Source organism: Phragmites australis, chromosome 21 (assembly GCF_958298935.1).
Source record: "Phragmites australis chromosome 21, lpPhrAust1.1, whole genome shotgun sequence".
Classification (NCBI taxonomy): domain Eukaryota; kingdom Viridiplantae; phylum Streptophyta; class Magnoliopsida; order Poales; family Poaceae; genus Phragmites; species Phragmites australis.
Window position 1 is genome coordinate 2,479,702 of NC_084941.1, and position 14,080 is coordinate 2,493,781.

General features: G+C 43.1%; 2 protein-coding genes across 3 annotated transcripts; one reads left to right on the top strand and one right to left on the bottom strand.

Annotated features, from left to right (window-relative positions):
* The first annotated feature begins 224 nt into the window (after window positions 1–224).
* On the top strand, window positions 225–8,485 carry LOC133903867 (uncharacterized). Its single transcript, XM_062345339.1, has 8 exons — window positions 225–562; window positions 1,059–1,790; window positions 2,583–3,734; window positions 3,866–4,193; window positions 5,075–5,330; window positions 5,422–5,599; window positions 6,193–6,395; window positions 6,498–8,485. Exons 1-8 carry the CDS (start codon window positions 326–328, stop codon window positions 8,110–8,112), a joined length of 4,701 nt encoding a protein of 1,566 aa, XP_062201323.1. The 5' UTR covers window positions 225–325; the 3' UTR covers window positions 8,113–8,485.
* An 863-nt stretch (window positions 8,486–9,348) lies between these two features.
* Window positions 9,349–13,593, bottom strand: LOC133903529 (tobamovirus multiplication protein 3-like). Of its 2 annotated transcripts, XM_062344943.1 has the most exons (12): window positions 13,176–13,593; window positions 12,858–12,948; window positions 12,712–12,764; window positions 12,530–12,622; window positions 12,375–12,446; window positions 11,603–11,675; window positions 11,199–11,244; window positions 10,671–10,734; window positions 10,530–10,583; window positions 10,339–10,416; window positions 10,182–10,240; window positions 9,349–9,726 (listed from the first exon to the last, which is right to left on the bottom strand). In XM_062344943.1, the coding sequence occupies exons 1-11, from the start codon at window positions 13,341–13,343 to the stop codon at window positions 10,208–10,210; spliced, it is 825 nt and encodes a 274-aa protein (XP_062200927.1). In that variant the 5' UTR covers window positions 13,344–13,593; the 3' UTR covers window positions 9,349–9,726; window positions 10,182–10,207. The 2 variants fall into 2 exon arrangements, with proteins under 2 accessions (XP_062200927.1, XP_062200926.1); XM_062344942.1 differs by lacking the exon at window positions 10,182–10,240 and having other exon boundaries at window positions 13,176–13,588.
* Window positions 13,594–14,080: the final 487 nt, after the last annotated feature.

The window sequence follows — 14,080 nt, forward strand, 5'->3', positions numbered from 1 at the left end:
CACTTTAGCTTATAAAAACTGCTTTTTACCATCTACAGTGAAAAAATGGATGTTAACTCTAATTTCACCCATCAATTATAAGGATACTCATAGACGGGCTACATCTTTGGCGCGCCATTTTCTACGCTCTAAAATGTTGGAAATCTCACTTGGTTGTTACCGTTCAGTAAAAGGTGAAAACAACGCCGCGCGGTTCACTCACAAAAGTCTCACCAAATAATTACTGCTCCTGTCTAGACCAGAAAAAGCATCCCCAAATCCCCCACCGATACCGAAGCAGCGACTCGTCGCCCCCCCTCGTGCTCGCCGCCGAGCCGAGGGCGAAATGCAGCGCCCGCACGACGCCGGCGACCCGGGCGGGTGGAGGCACGACGAGGATCCCGGCGGCTTCGACAGAGGCGACGGGGACGGCTCTGGCGACGAGGTGCGGCATCAGGCGCCGCCGCCGGCGCATGACGGCCCCGGGGACGCGCTGTGGCGGTGGCGGAGCCAGGGCCTCTCCGAGGTGGTGCTCTCGTGGTCCGTGGACCAAATCCTTGACAAGGACATGCTCCGCGACAAGGTGAACGAGCCCGCCCGCGCCTTGGGATTCTTCCCTGGGCTGTTTTAGGTTAGGGTGGAGTCGTTTTGGGTGACAGCGTTGTGAATAGGCGGTGAATTTTGTGTGGAATTCGGTAATTGTTTTTGCGTCGGCAGTGAGTGATTTACTGCTTATGCTTTGTCTGTTGTTGGAATTGCACCTAGGTTTCCGAGATATCTGTTGTGTCCTCTGCTTGGGTGTAGACTGTGTCACTGGCATATGCTGCAGTACACTGCTATCCTTGAATGCTTACGTTTCATGCATCTATATCAGCCTAGCCTTTTTTTTATTTGGGGCAAAAAAAATAAATGCTTCACTGCCTTAAAGAAAGAAGTGCAATTGTTCTTATTCTTTAGTAGATCTATTGATTGAGTTTACTTAGTGCTTGCAATCTGCCTTAAAAAATACAGCTTTATGGACTGAGTTTTTACAAACTGTCACAAAAAATATGGATTCATGGAAGTGAATGTTTTTACAGGTGTCGAAGATACAAGATACATTTAGCAGCATGGAGCAGTACATGACATCGTTTTTTGGCCCACTTTTAGAGGAGGTCAGGGGTGACATGCACTCAAGCATGGAGGACATCTCCAACGCTCCATATGCAACAGTGTTGTCAGTCAATTCTACGAGGAAGGGGAAGGGATTATATGATATCAAGCTCGGTAGATGGAGGGGAACTTCTCATGGCTGCGGGATTGACAATTATAAGCCAAAAGCGGCAGATGTGCTACTGATTTCAGAAACGAGACCGACAAATCAATCTGATATTCTCAAACAGTCCAAATCATGTGTCATCGTATGGGTCAATAAGGTTCAGGGTGATAAAATGACAGTCAAGGCATCACGGTGGATGGAGACTGGGGCTCATGGAGATGAACGGCGGCAGATGGGTGTTAACAAGTATGATAAGATGTATGCTGAAGGTTTGGACGAGTCTTGGGACATTCTAGATCAAGAAGCAATGGCTCCAAAATCTAGGTACTCATCTGCGCACAACAATGTCTGGAAAGAACCACCAAAAGTTGGAAAGTGTAGCCATTGGAAAGAACAAAATGAGATGGAGACATGTGATTCATCAAGGCGATGGTCCTTCTATGCCATGTACCTGACTAATATGGTAACATATGACCGTGTTTGGGTTGTGCTCCGAAGGGGTTTGACAATGGATTCCAAAATCATTCATAACATGTTGGGCAGAAACAATTACGTGAGTTTTTCAGTTACAATGTTAGCTTCCATAGTTCCATGACTATTTTGCAGTGTACAAGAGGGCTATACTCTTTTGCCATGTTAAAAAGTACATGTAGCTTGCATCTGACATACATTATGTGATGGTATGCTTTTGATCATCAAGTATCATGCCTTTTCTGTTCATATAACTTTTATAAGATGTGAATAAAGTCCATAAGCATTTATTATTTTTTTATTTTTAACAGAGTGTAACAATTTACTTCTTTTATACTACATGCTATTGAACTATCTGTTGGAACCTCTGTTTCAGTGCCGCTCACAAACATGCATGTATTCTTTTATTTGCAATTTATAAATCCTGACATTGCTGATATGTGTACATAAGAGCTTTATAAAAGATTACTAGAAGATCATGCACTATTCAAATTATATGAAATAACTTACGAAAGTCAAATCCAACCTTTTTTTTCTGCTGACCAGTTGGTCTAGTTTAACTATATGTTGTAGATTGTGAATTGGTATTGCTCCTTCCTATCATTATGTCGCTACAATAGCTAACCTCTATCGTTATGTTGTCACAATTAAATTTAACATCAGGCCTTCATTGACATTATCAACTTTTTTAATAAGCAGGTACCCACATTCGTAAAGTACAAAATGAATATAATGTATGCTTTCCCCATATAAATCTACAGTTTTGTGTATCTAGTTGTTACATTCTTTGTTTGCATATTTTAGTTATGGAACTCTTATGTCTTTCCATTTTTTTTTTTCATTGAGCACTGAAGTTTTCAAATTGATGCTGTAGGCCCTTGGACATTGTAAATACTGCAGCAATAAATCACATGATGAAATCAAGGGTGATCTCTGCAATTTTAAGTTGAATGACTCACAACTTGATGCAGTAGCAAGTTGCATTTCGGCAAGTGAATGCAGTCACAGATCTTCTGTGGGGCTAGTTTGGGGCCCACCAGGCACTGGTAAAACTACAACAGTTGCAGTGATGCTACAAATGCTTCTGATGAAGGAACAGAGAACTCTTGCATGTGCTCCAACTAATATGGCTGTCTTGCAAGTGGCTTGTCGTCTTCTTGAGATGACTAGGGACTTCTCTCTAAGACACCGTTATTCATTGGGTGACATCATTTTATTTGGTAACAAGGACCGTTTGCAAATTGGCAAGGAGTTATCAAAAATATATTTGGATGATCGTGTCCAGAAGTTGTTGCGGTGCTTCAACCGAGAAGATGGGTGGAAGTATTGTGTGAATTCTGTCTTAAAATTCCTAATAAACTGCATTTCTCGGTACAGAATGTCCCTAGATATACAACAAGCGAGCAGTGATGCATGCGGCCTTACCTTTAAGAAGTATTTTACAAGTAAATTCAGCACTTTAACCAAGGAATTGGTAGCATGTATAGATACATTCTATGACCATCTGCCAAGGGGTTCCCTGGGCAAGAACTTTGATAGAATGATGTTTGCCAAAAGTTTGGTAGATAAATTGCAGCAGTTGCTGAGCGCAGATGATGTCTCCGATGAGCTTCTTTTTACAATATTCAAGCCTTCTGACGACTCTTCTATTAGTCATGATGACCAGATAGATGATGAAGCTGATGATCTGCATGACTGTAATATCTCTCCAGATAGCCCTTTGGACATAAAATCCCTTTGTATTAAAACCCTGATGAGTCTTTCAAAGATGCGGCTTCCTTGTGAAGACAATGAGCTTTCAATCCGTGACTTGTGTTTGAAACAAGCAAAGCTTATATTTTGCACTGCTTCTAGTTCATTCGAGTTGTTCAGACTGCAAAGTGTGATGCCTATAAGCATCTTAGTTATTGATGAAGCAGCACAACTAAAAGAATGTGAATCACTGGTTCCTCTATTGCTCCCAGGGATAGAACATGTTTTACTGATTGGGGATGAAAACCAGCTATCATCATTGGTAAAGAGCAAGGTATGTTTTTATTATGAGATCATTTTCAATGTCATGTCGTCTTTTATCATCCGCGTGTTTTGTTTTCTCACCATTAATTATTTTCAATCTTCTACGGTTGCTCCAACTTTCTCCTTGCTGCGATGTGCCAGATTGCTAAAGATGCTGACTTTGGACGAAGTCTCTATCTGAGATTATGTACAATGGGTTACAGCAAGCACTTGCTGGAAGTACAATATCGAATGCACCCTTGCATCAGTAAATTTCCAAATGCCAATTTTTATGATAACCGGATTTCAGATGGTCCCATTGTCAAGCAGGAAGACTATGTCAAGCATTATCTCCCTGGTCCTATTTATGGTGCTTATTCATTCATTCATATTGAAAATGACATGGAAATGCTTGATAACCTTGGTCAGAGTTCCAAAAATATGGTTGAGGTTGCTGTAGCAGCCAATATAGTTGAAAGACTTGCGAAAGGTACATTCATATGCCTTCAGCTTTCATGTAGCATGCTGAAAGAAATAAGTACTAAGATGGTTTGACACTTTGATGCCTTGATAAACCTACTTACTCCTGTTTGATAAACTACTATGTACATTGGTAATATCTTTGAAATAACCTTTTAAGATGGATTACCTCATTGATAATCCCAGGTCTGATCTGTATCAATAATTTTGCACCTTCTTTTCTTATCGGTATTTTGTATTTTGACAACTGGGATGTCGTTGGAATATAAGGATTGGAGTACATGGAGTCTGTTGGAGAGTATAGCAATATAGGGAGGGAATCTTTTAGGTATGGCTCCCTATATGAGGATATAGGAAGTGAGTTTTAGAGAGTCTCTTAGAGATGCTCTAACCAAATATCTCCTTCCTCAAATAACTTTTATCTCCTACTTAATCTTAAAACCTCCTTTATTTCTTAATTCCTAAACCTTCCCAAATCCGATACCTTCCTTCTAAATCGCCTACGGCTGTACTGCCACAGGGCTCGGGTCACTGTTCGCGTGAACAGTGACCCGCCTATGTCCTGCACGTGACAGGAGAATAAGAGACAACCTCCTCTCTACCAGAGTCAATATATTGGATTTCAATGCTGCCAATTTTCGAAGGAAACATGCATGTATGATTTATGTAGGCTCAGCATTTGTTCAATTAGCATACAGTCATGCATACTTCATTGCATACTATCAAGGTCATAACATTTTGCATTTTTATTTAATTTTTAGGTGAGCTTGTTTCTGTTTCGATTAAATCATTATTTTGAAAGGGATATTTGTGGACTAGATTTAACTATCCTTCACCTTCAGGTTGCGGATGAAGCTAATTAGTGTTTTTTTTGGTCTAAAACTACTGTAGAATGCTCTGAGAAGAGGCAGAGAACCAGTGTTGGCGTAATATCTCCGTATACAGCCCAAGTAATTGCATTGCAAGATAGACTTGGAAGAAAGTTTGAGAAGCATGAGTTTCTATCTGTTACAGTAAAATCTATTGATGGATTTCAAGGTGGCGAGGAGGATATTATATTGATTTCAACAGTTAGATCCAATAAAGATGGGAAAGTAGGCTTTCTCTCTGATGCTGGGAGAATTAATGTGGCTTTGACAAGAGCAAAGTACGTTGTCTTAATTTGGTGACGTTTATTTCAACACAATGTCCCCACTACATTTTCAGTTCAGTAATTACTATTTTTTTTTCTGCCACAGGTATTGCCTCTGGATCCTTGGAAATGGAACCACTTTACTGGCTAGCAATTCAATATGGGCTGAGTTGGTCCGTGATTCAAAAAGACGTGGATGTTTCTTTGATGCTTCTGAGGACAAGGACTTAGCAGAAGCAGTCATGTTTGCAACTGGGCTCGAGCAACAGAAACAAAGAGAACATGTAATATTGCGGATCTTTTTATTGTGAAACAGAAGGGCTCCATGTATCCTGCTTGTTAGCCATAACCATCTTTCTGGATGGTTTGTGATAGTTCCCTCCTCTTTAACATATTCATATTGAGTGAAACCTACAGTTACTTGTGACATCCTTAAGTAGCATTCGGTGGATACGCTTTTTATGTCTACCCATTCGAGGATACTGATAGGAGTAGAGTTATGCAAGTGTAAAGGGCTAAAGGCATAATCAGGGTCACTGACTTGCACTCAGGCTCTGCAGGGTGGTGCCAGTAGCTCCTGCCTGCTAATCTTGTTGGAGCATTTCTCTACCTGACACTTATTTTCTAAAACATCCCAGAGCGAGAAATGGGATGAGTATCATGCTTGAAAGACATCACTTGTTTTGGTTTGCTGGATGTGCTAACTATGTTATTACCAATCTTTTCTTGTCCAGTCACATTGTGTTATCCAGCAATAGAATCATTTATACTATAGATTTGTCAGTTTGCGCTGATAAGATTATCAGCCTAACACAATGTTGCTTGCAAAGCTCTGTTGTTCCAAATGTCTTACAATTATCCTTTATGCACTTGTCAGAGGAATGGCCGCGCAAATCATGCAAATGGAGCGCCATCTTGGTCATCAAGGCGTGATGTTGTGGCTGTCAGGAACAGCCCACCAAGAAGATGGAATCAGCTTCCAGCTTCTGGCAATGCAAGGAGCATAACCAGATCTCATGATTGGGGGCCAAATGTGTGTCGGGCAGACACACATAATTTCTCAGCTGGTAAAGAGGAAAGGTACGAAACTCACTTTCAGCAACACAAACCCTTTTGCAGTGTTGACTACAATTATCAATCCCAAGCTGCGCCTGCTAATCAATATTGGTTCAACAACTACAGAACTTCAAGCGACCAACATGGTTCAGTGGAACGGTATAGAGGATGGCCCAAGCAGCATGTTGGGCGGGACCCTCCTGGTAGGCTGTATCGTGAACCCCTGTGCAGTGGTTCTCAAACAGGCAATGGAAGACATACTCTTTCTAGATCAGCTCAGAGGCAAGAATCACATGGCCAAACTAGTATTCTTGGTACAAGGCAACCTCCGGGAATTTACTGCAATAGGGAATTACAGAACAAGGCTATTTATCCAGAGGTTCAGAACGCGACTGCTTATCCATGCTGGCACGGTTCTTTTCAGCAAGGGTTCGATTCATATAGAGTTGCTGATTCTGAATTTGGTAGGATGAATGGAGACAGGCAATTCGGTAGTCATCCGCGACAAGCACCATACAGTCGAATTCACGGTCGAGGTAGAGGAAGGCCTTCATATCCTGAGAAAGGAGATAGGGGAGGATGGCATGAACGGTTCTTTTACCGTCAGACAGAAAAGCCTCGCTGTCAAGCGCAGAATGGCAGTTCTGAAACTGCAGCCCACGAACTGCTAGCTCCTGAGCAGAGAGGGATGAAAAGACACTGGCACGAAGCCGAATCATCAGATTCGCCGCCACAGGTCAACACAAAAATGAGACCTGAAAGTGCAGATCAACCCCTTTGGCAGGAGCAGCATGGGGGTTCTGGAGGTCTGTCCCACAGGCTACCTACAGCCATGCAGGGAGGGATGAAAAGAGATGGGTGTGAAGCTGAAGCATCAGGTTCACCTCGGCAGGACAACAATTCAACAGTGAGACTCGAGAGTGCAGATCAACCTCAATATCAGGCGCAGGCTGGCAGTTCTGGAACTGCTTCCCACAAACTGCCTGTTCCTGAGCAACAAAGCATGGAAACAGACTTGTGTGAAGCAGGAACATCAGATATACCAGAACAACACAAACTTCAGGCTCAGGATGTTAGTTCTGGAGCTGATTCTCGAGAAATGCCTGTTCCTGAGCAGCAAGGGATGATATCAGACTTCTGCGAACAAGAGACATCAGATACACCAGGACAACACAAACATCAGGTGCAGGATGGCAGTTCTGGAGCTGCTTCTGACGAACTGCCTGTTCCTGAGCAGGGAGGGGTGGAAATAAATTTCTGCAAAGAAGAAACATCAGATACACCAGGGCAACACACACATCAGGCTCAGGATGGCAGTTCTGGAGCTGCTTCCGACGAACTGCCTGTTCCTGAGCAGCAAGGGATGATATCAGACTTCTGCAAAGAAGAAACATCAGATACACCAGGACAACATGAACATCAGGCGCAGGATGGCAGTTCTGGAGCTGCTTCCGACGAACTGCCCTTTCCTGAGCAGGTAAGGGTGGAAATAAACTTCTGTGAAGAAGAAACATCAGATACACCAGGACAACACAAACATCAGGCGCAGGATCGCAGTTCTGGAGCTGCTTCCCACGAACTGCCGGCTCCTCAGCAAAGGATGGTAACAGACCTGTGTGAAGCAAAACCATCAGATGTACCATATCAGGCTCAGGATGGCAGCTCTGGAGCTGCTCCACACGAACTGCCTGTTCCTGAGCAGCGAGGGATGGGAACAGACTTATGCGAAGCAGAAACATGAAAAAATACACCAGGACAACACAGAAATAAAACCTGAAAGCGCAGAACCAGATAGCTAGACACTTTTGAATTTCAATATGTTACCTTTCTTTTTTGCTCTGTATAGGCTATAATCTTGTGATGTTCCCATTTGGTCTGTATCCAGAAAAAAAAAACCTGTGTATAATAACGCATGTAACATGTAGATCTTCTTTTGGCTCGGCAACGGTGGGGGAAACCGGAAACCTGCCTGAACAGTAGTGTGTAGAATTTGCACCAATAAGAGTGTTTTTTGGAACGGGCTAGATATCTATCCCCTTGTAATAGTACTTGTGTTCATGTGTGTCAGGCTTTGGCCAGGGACACGAGAAATTCAGAGCTTCAGAGTTCAGACATACTGCGCTCATATGTTTGGTGCGTCTTGGTCCCGCAGGTTACAAGCTGCATGGGCTATACAGACTACAAATCGCCGCGGTGCGAGTGGTAAAATGCCGGTCATAGGACCTGTTCCCTTTAGGCTTGCGCCAACTCCAGGCAAAATCTGATGACCATTGCTCGTCATGCCCAGCGGTTTTCGCCAAGTGGTCAGCGGGGCTTTGCGATCATTCAGGGTGCGAGCTTGGAATGGCAACCGCACAGCGGTGTCCTGCCGCGCGTTGGGCCTCGAGTAGATTTTTTGAAGTAATATTAATTTAATAGAAAATTTAAAAAACAATATATATTATTGGAAAATTATAAAAATAATATCCTGTCGGCAAATTAATTGCCGACGGGACATGTTGACAATTGATTTGCCAACCACCTATATTAGAATAATTATGTTAGAATTGAGCCTTATAGCTTCTCACTTGTTATGACTTTACCTTTCATAGCGGATCTCGAGACACAGATCTTTTTTTTCTACATTTTTGGAGAGATAATTGATATATGATCTATTTGAAGCTACTAAAGGTATGCGAGAATGCATAAGTCCAAAAATTGACCAGAGGCAAACCATTTACTAGGCCTTTATAACTTCACAAAAAAAAAGTTCAAATTTCACTGAAAAATAGGAATTTGAACGAGAGCCTGTGCCTGCCCCAGCGTGGGAGCTGGTTTACGGAATCTGCCAGGCAAAATTTTCAGGCGTGACAACGGGCACAACAGTTTTCAAGGAACAACAGAAGACTCGAGCTTGCGATTAGATTCCTTTGTTAAAAGTCCATGCACTCCTGGAGTACGAGCTGTTCGGCGAAAGGGCGAAGAGGATAGGCCAGGGGATCAAAACACAACAACAATTGCTGTGATGTGTACAGATGATACGCACCGACAAGAGCAAATGTATATATAAGTTACATTTTTCTAGACCTGTGACAGCACGAGATTGCACTTTACACACGATAGCAACCTGATATTCTAAAGGCTCCCTCCCTCGTATAAAAGCTGGACAAGCTCATATGAAAGCAAGTGTGGCACCTTCCACTTTGCCTTTCTGTATTTACCACGCTGTAGAGAGTAGAGACTATCCATAAGAAAAACATTGCCTGTCTCTGCCAGGACTGCTCTAATGGATTGGGTGATATTGTGTGATCCCACGCTTTGGGGGCAGTTTCCTTAGAATGAAGAGCACCAGAGCTGAAGGTACGATCTCGACCAGCTGCAATACAATAGGTGAATTCAGTCAAATAAAACAGCAAAAGAATTTAATTACTACTTTACTAGAGCTGGTTGAACAATGAAGGGCTGGAAAGCATAATGGTGTAAAAGGCAAACAAACTTGCATATATGATGTATTAAAGCACATGAGAATTTGACTTATTTGCTCTCTCTATTTCAATGTGTACACTAGGATGCCTGAAATCTTGAATGTGACGAACCTCAATATCTATAAAATGAAATCGGTTGCTAGCCATGCACAATCAAGCCTAACATGGAAGGTACATAAATTCTCCACTCAGCAGTCAGCAACAAACCATGAAAAGGTGAAACTAAGCAATGTACAGCTGACAATTAAGTAATTAACATTAGAGCACACCCCAAGGTCTAGGTACTGCTTGGTATATCTATCATAGAGTATATTTTTTAAAAGAAAAATATGATTACAGAATAAACCTTCACAGTTGCATTCATGGAAGTGATTAAGATTTGTCCATTTGTCCATATGTCAACATCTAAATACCATTCGGTCATACAAGTCAAACTGCATAAGGTAAATTGCTTTAAACTGTAAACATTAGAGATTAGAAAGCATAACTAAATGAAAGCGTACCAAGTAATAAAAGAAGTTCAGAATCGGATGGTTCAGAACATCAAGATCTGATGCTTTATCAAATGCATTAAGGCACATCTGCAAGATACATGCTCAAGTTAGTGGATTCCTTTTACCTACCTACCTACCTACCTACTTAAATTAGTAATAGCATAGACTAGTGAAATTGAAATGCAAATGCAAACGCTTACCATGACACATCTGATCAAGAAACAAGAAAAACAGATAGTAGTCACGTAGCCAACCTGCATTGGGATACAGGCATCCGATATTATCATATAGTTCGTATAGAAATGCCTAGAAAGTTCAGACCAGTCGAATACAAAATGTACCTCCTGCAATTTATTGCGCCTTCCTTTTGATTCTACAGGGAAACGCTGCAACATCAGGAATAACCTGCAGACATAGACAGAACATCAGATGCCATATCAGTCAGTGGGGGGGTCATTGTTGGCCGCACGTCATGTATGCTTTGAATGATAGAACATGACTAGAGATCTGGATTACACAGAGTAAGGGTATAAGCTGTGATTCGGAAAGAAATTCGCATGCATCCTAGTACGGCAATGAGCACAAATATTATAAGACTAGCGTACAAAATCACTGCTACATATCCTGATACACTTGTAAAATGGTTGTTACAGAATGGAGAATGCAGTGGTTCCAGATTTTTCAGCGGTGAATTGGTCCAGTACTCCAGTTTGCTATCTGAGCAATAGAAGGCGTAGCTATACTCCGTAATTCAGTATCATGGCGTCGAACACATAACACCCATTACAGAGCGCAAAGAATGATTATGGCTTTTCAGTGGTCAATATAATCAATTTATTAGGGCAATGGTGCAGCCAGAAAAACGTTACCTTCCTCCGTAGAGAAGAAACCCGAGAGCTGCAAATAGTGATATACCTGAAAAGTATAGAACATCATCAGCTGAAAAGATCAAGAAGTTAAAAAAGTCTACAACTTGCAATATGTCCCAATCGATCAAATCTATGACAGATTTACATGTGGTCTTCAAGTCACCCCTGATCAATAACAGATACCAATACCACAAACCAAAGTTATATGAAAACGGTTTCAAAATTTACTTAACAGAATTCTACCCATAATGCCTTCTATAAGTTATCATTATATAATACTAGTCTATTAGAAGAAAACCAATCCCACTTAATCAATGCCAAGATGTATACACCCATGATTCTCTGCTTTTAAATAGGAGTATATGGATGTATTGATGGAGAAGGGAAATGAAACAAGAATTTACCTGCAAAGAACATCTTTGATAAGATGACCATAACTCGAAATGGTTTCCACCACAAAACCAACCATAAAATTATCTGAAATTCATAGATGCCAAATCATCTCATCGGAGCTCAGAATGTTCCTAATTTGCATGTGTCAAATCAAAAGATATATACAGCAAGCCAGAGTGACTCTATGTCCCCAACAAATTGCACATACTAGGAAGGTTATTTTTTTTTTATGTGGGCTTATCTAAGCGAAACAAAACACTGTACTTCTCAGTTTTCACCAAGAAGTCAAAGAGTTGACAATTATAGCATGTACTTAAGGTCCTGACGATTCTGTCCTAGCATTTGCTTTACTCCCACTATCAAGTATGTGTACCCTAAGGCAGTTAAGATAGAGTGCACTAAATATGTTCACAACTACATTTTATCTCTATGATAATAGGACTAGGACGGTATCAGTGTCCTAGGTATCCAAAAGGATTTGGTAGTTTCACAGGCTCACAACTGAGATCTGGTCCTGTGACCAGACAGTGGGGAATCCTAGGATCAGCCTGGTGCTAACCACATTATTTCATAGGCTTGCATCTATAGGCTATCACATATTACGACGTGGTCAATGTCCATAGGTACAGGCATGCAGTGCTGTAAACTGCACTTTGCTATATAGTACAAAATCACCACATCATGTATCCTTTTTTTCTTTTCTTTTGAGGGCACACATCATGTATCTTTCTGAAGTCCAACCTAAATTATGAGTTCAATTAGACATCTTATACAGTAGGTCACCTGGATTGCATAGACCACAGCATTGATCCAATAGAAAGTTGGCCTAAGCCCATCAGTCGACATTGCACGTGCCTAGAAAACAACATCACAAATTAACAAGGGCAACAACATCGATGAAACAACACAAAATAAAGCAGGTTCAAGAACTCTAGTACCTGATAATAAATCTCAGCCCAGAACAGCACCAAAAGTGCGTACGTCGTGAAGAACGCAAGCCCAGGCATATCGAGAAGCACATGTTGTATTATCTGTGGTACCACATTGCTTAAAACCATTACTCAACTACTCCAGTGAATCGTGACACCAATATAATATAATCATCAAATCAGCCACAAACCTCAGGCTCTACGAGTTGCACATTACGTCGCAGCACAAATACAATGGACCGCACTGCAAACACAGAAAGTGAGGATTCACGAAGATAAGTCCACCAAATCAAATAACCAACAGAAGCAAAGCAAACAGCACAAATGCTGCGCTCACCGCCGTTCACGATGAAGTTTAGGAAATGGAACACCTTCTGCGTCGTCCACCCATACTCGGGCACCCTACACTCGATTCTGATCAATTGGACCTGCAAGAGAAATTAAGCACCGCAAATTCAGAATTTTGCGCGGACCTCGCAACGCAACCTCTCAATTCCTCCCACGATTCCCCAGCTCCCTTAAAATTCCGCACATGCGGATCAAACCAGTGCGCGCGATTCAGCCAAACACCAACCGAAACCGACTGAAAAGACGATCTGACCGCGCAGTTCTGATAGATCGGACCGCACGGGGGTACGGGTAGGGGCGTGCTCACCAGCGCGACGGCGGAGACGACGCCGTAGAGCACGGCCAGGGCGTGGAAGACGCGGTCCTGCCACAGCAGGGACTCGTTCACGTCGCGCCACCAGTCCACCGCGCCGTTCAGCGCCGAGGCCGACGAGGCTGCCACGCCCGCGGCCTCCGCCGCCAGCAACCCCCTCATCGGCAGCAAAACCAACCCAACGCACAGGCGGGGAAAGGGGGAGCGCGAACGCGCGCGGCTCCTCCGCGCCTGACGCGACCGGGACACGGCGGCGGATCGAGACTTGGGTGCGGCCCGGGCGCGGGCGTCTCGAGGAGGGCTGGAATCGGGTGGAGGATTCGGACTTCGGTTTCGTTCGCGTGGGGGCGAGAGGAAGGAAGGAGGAGGAGGAGACGGGGGTGGCGGCCTCCACCGGGCGGTGAGCGGATCCAGGGGAGGCGGACGGGGGACACGTGCGCAGGCCGCCACTTTCCTCCGTGGAACGAGTCTACGGCGCTGGAAGTCGGGAGCGCGCGGGAGGGTGAGGGGGCGGTGCATGGACCGGGCGCGCAGAAGGGGGCGCTCGGCGCGATTAGTTTAAACTCTCCATGCGCTGGCGCGGTCGCACAGGCCGACAGGGTCAGGGTGCGTACGACGCCACGTGGGCCGTGCGGTGCGGTGGTCGAGTCCGGCCGATAGGTTTTGTTTGTGACTTTTCTCCTCGGAAAAAATCAGAAGCTATTTAGGAGGTTAGTTTTTAATCTGGTTTTTAGTTATTTAAGGAAATGGTTGTGGCTAAAATAAATTAGAAGCTAAGAAATAGGTGATAAGTTTTTCTGATTTTTGCTACGTTGAGAAGCTAAAAAAAATCATTATAAAAATCAACAACTAAAATTCAACAACATAGTCATTTTCTTAAACAGTCAGAAGTTCTAGAG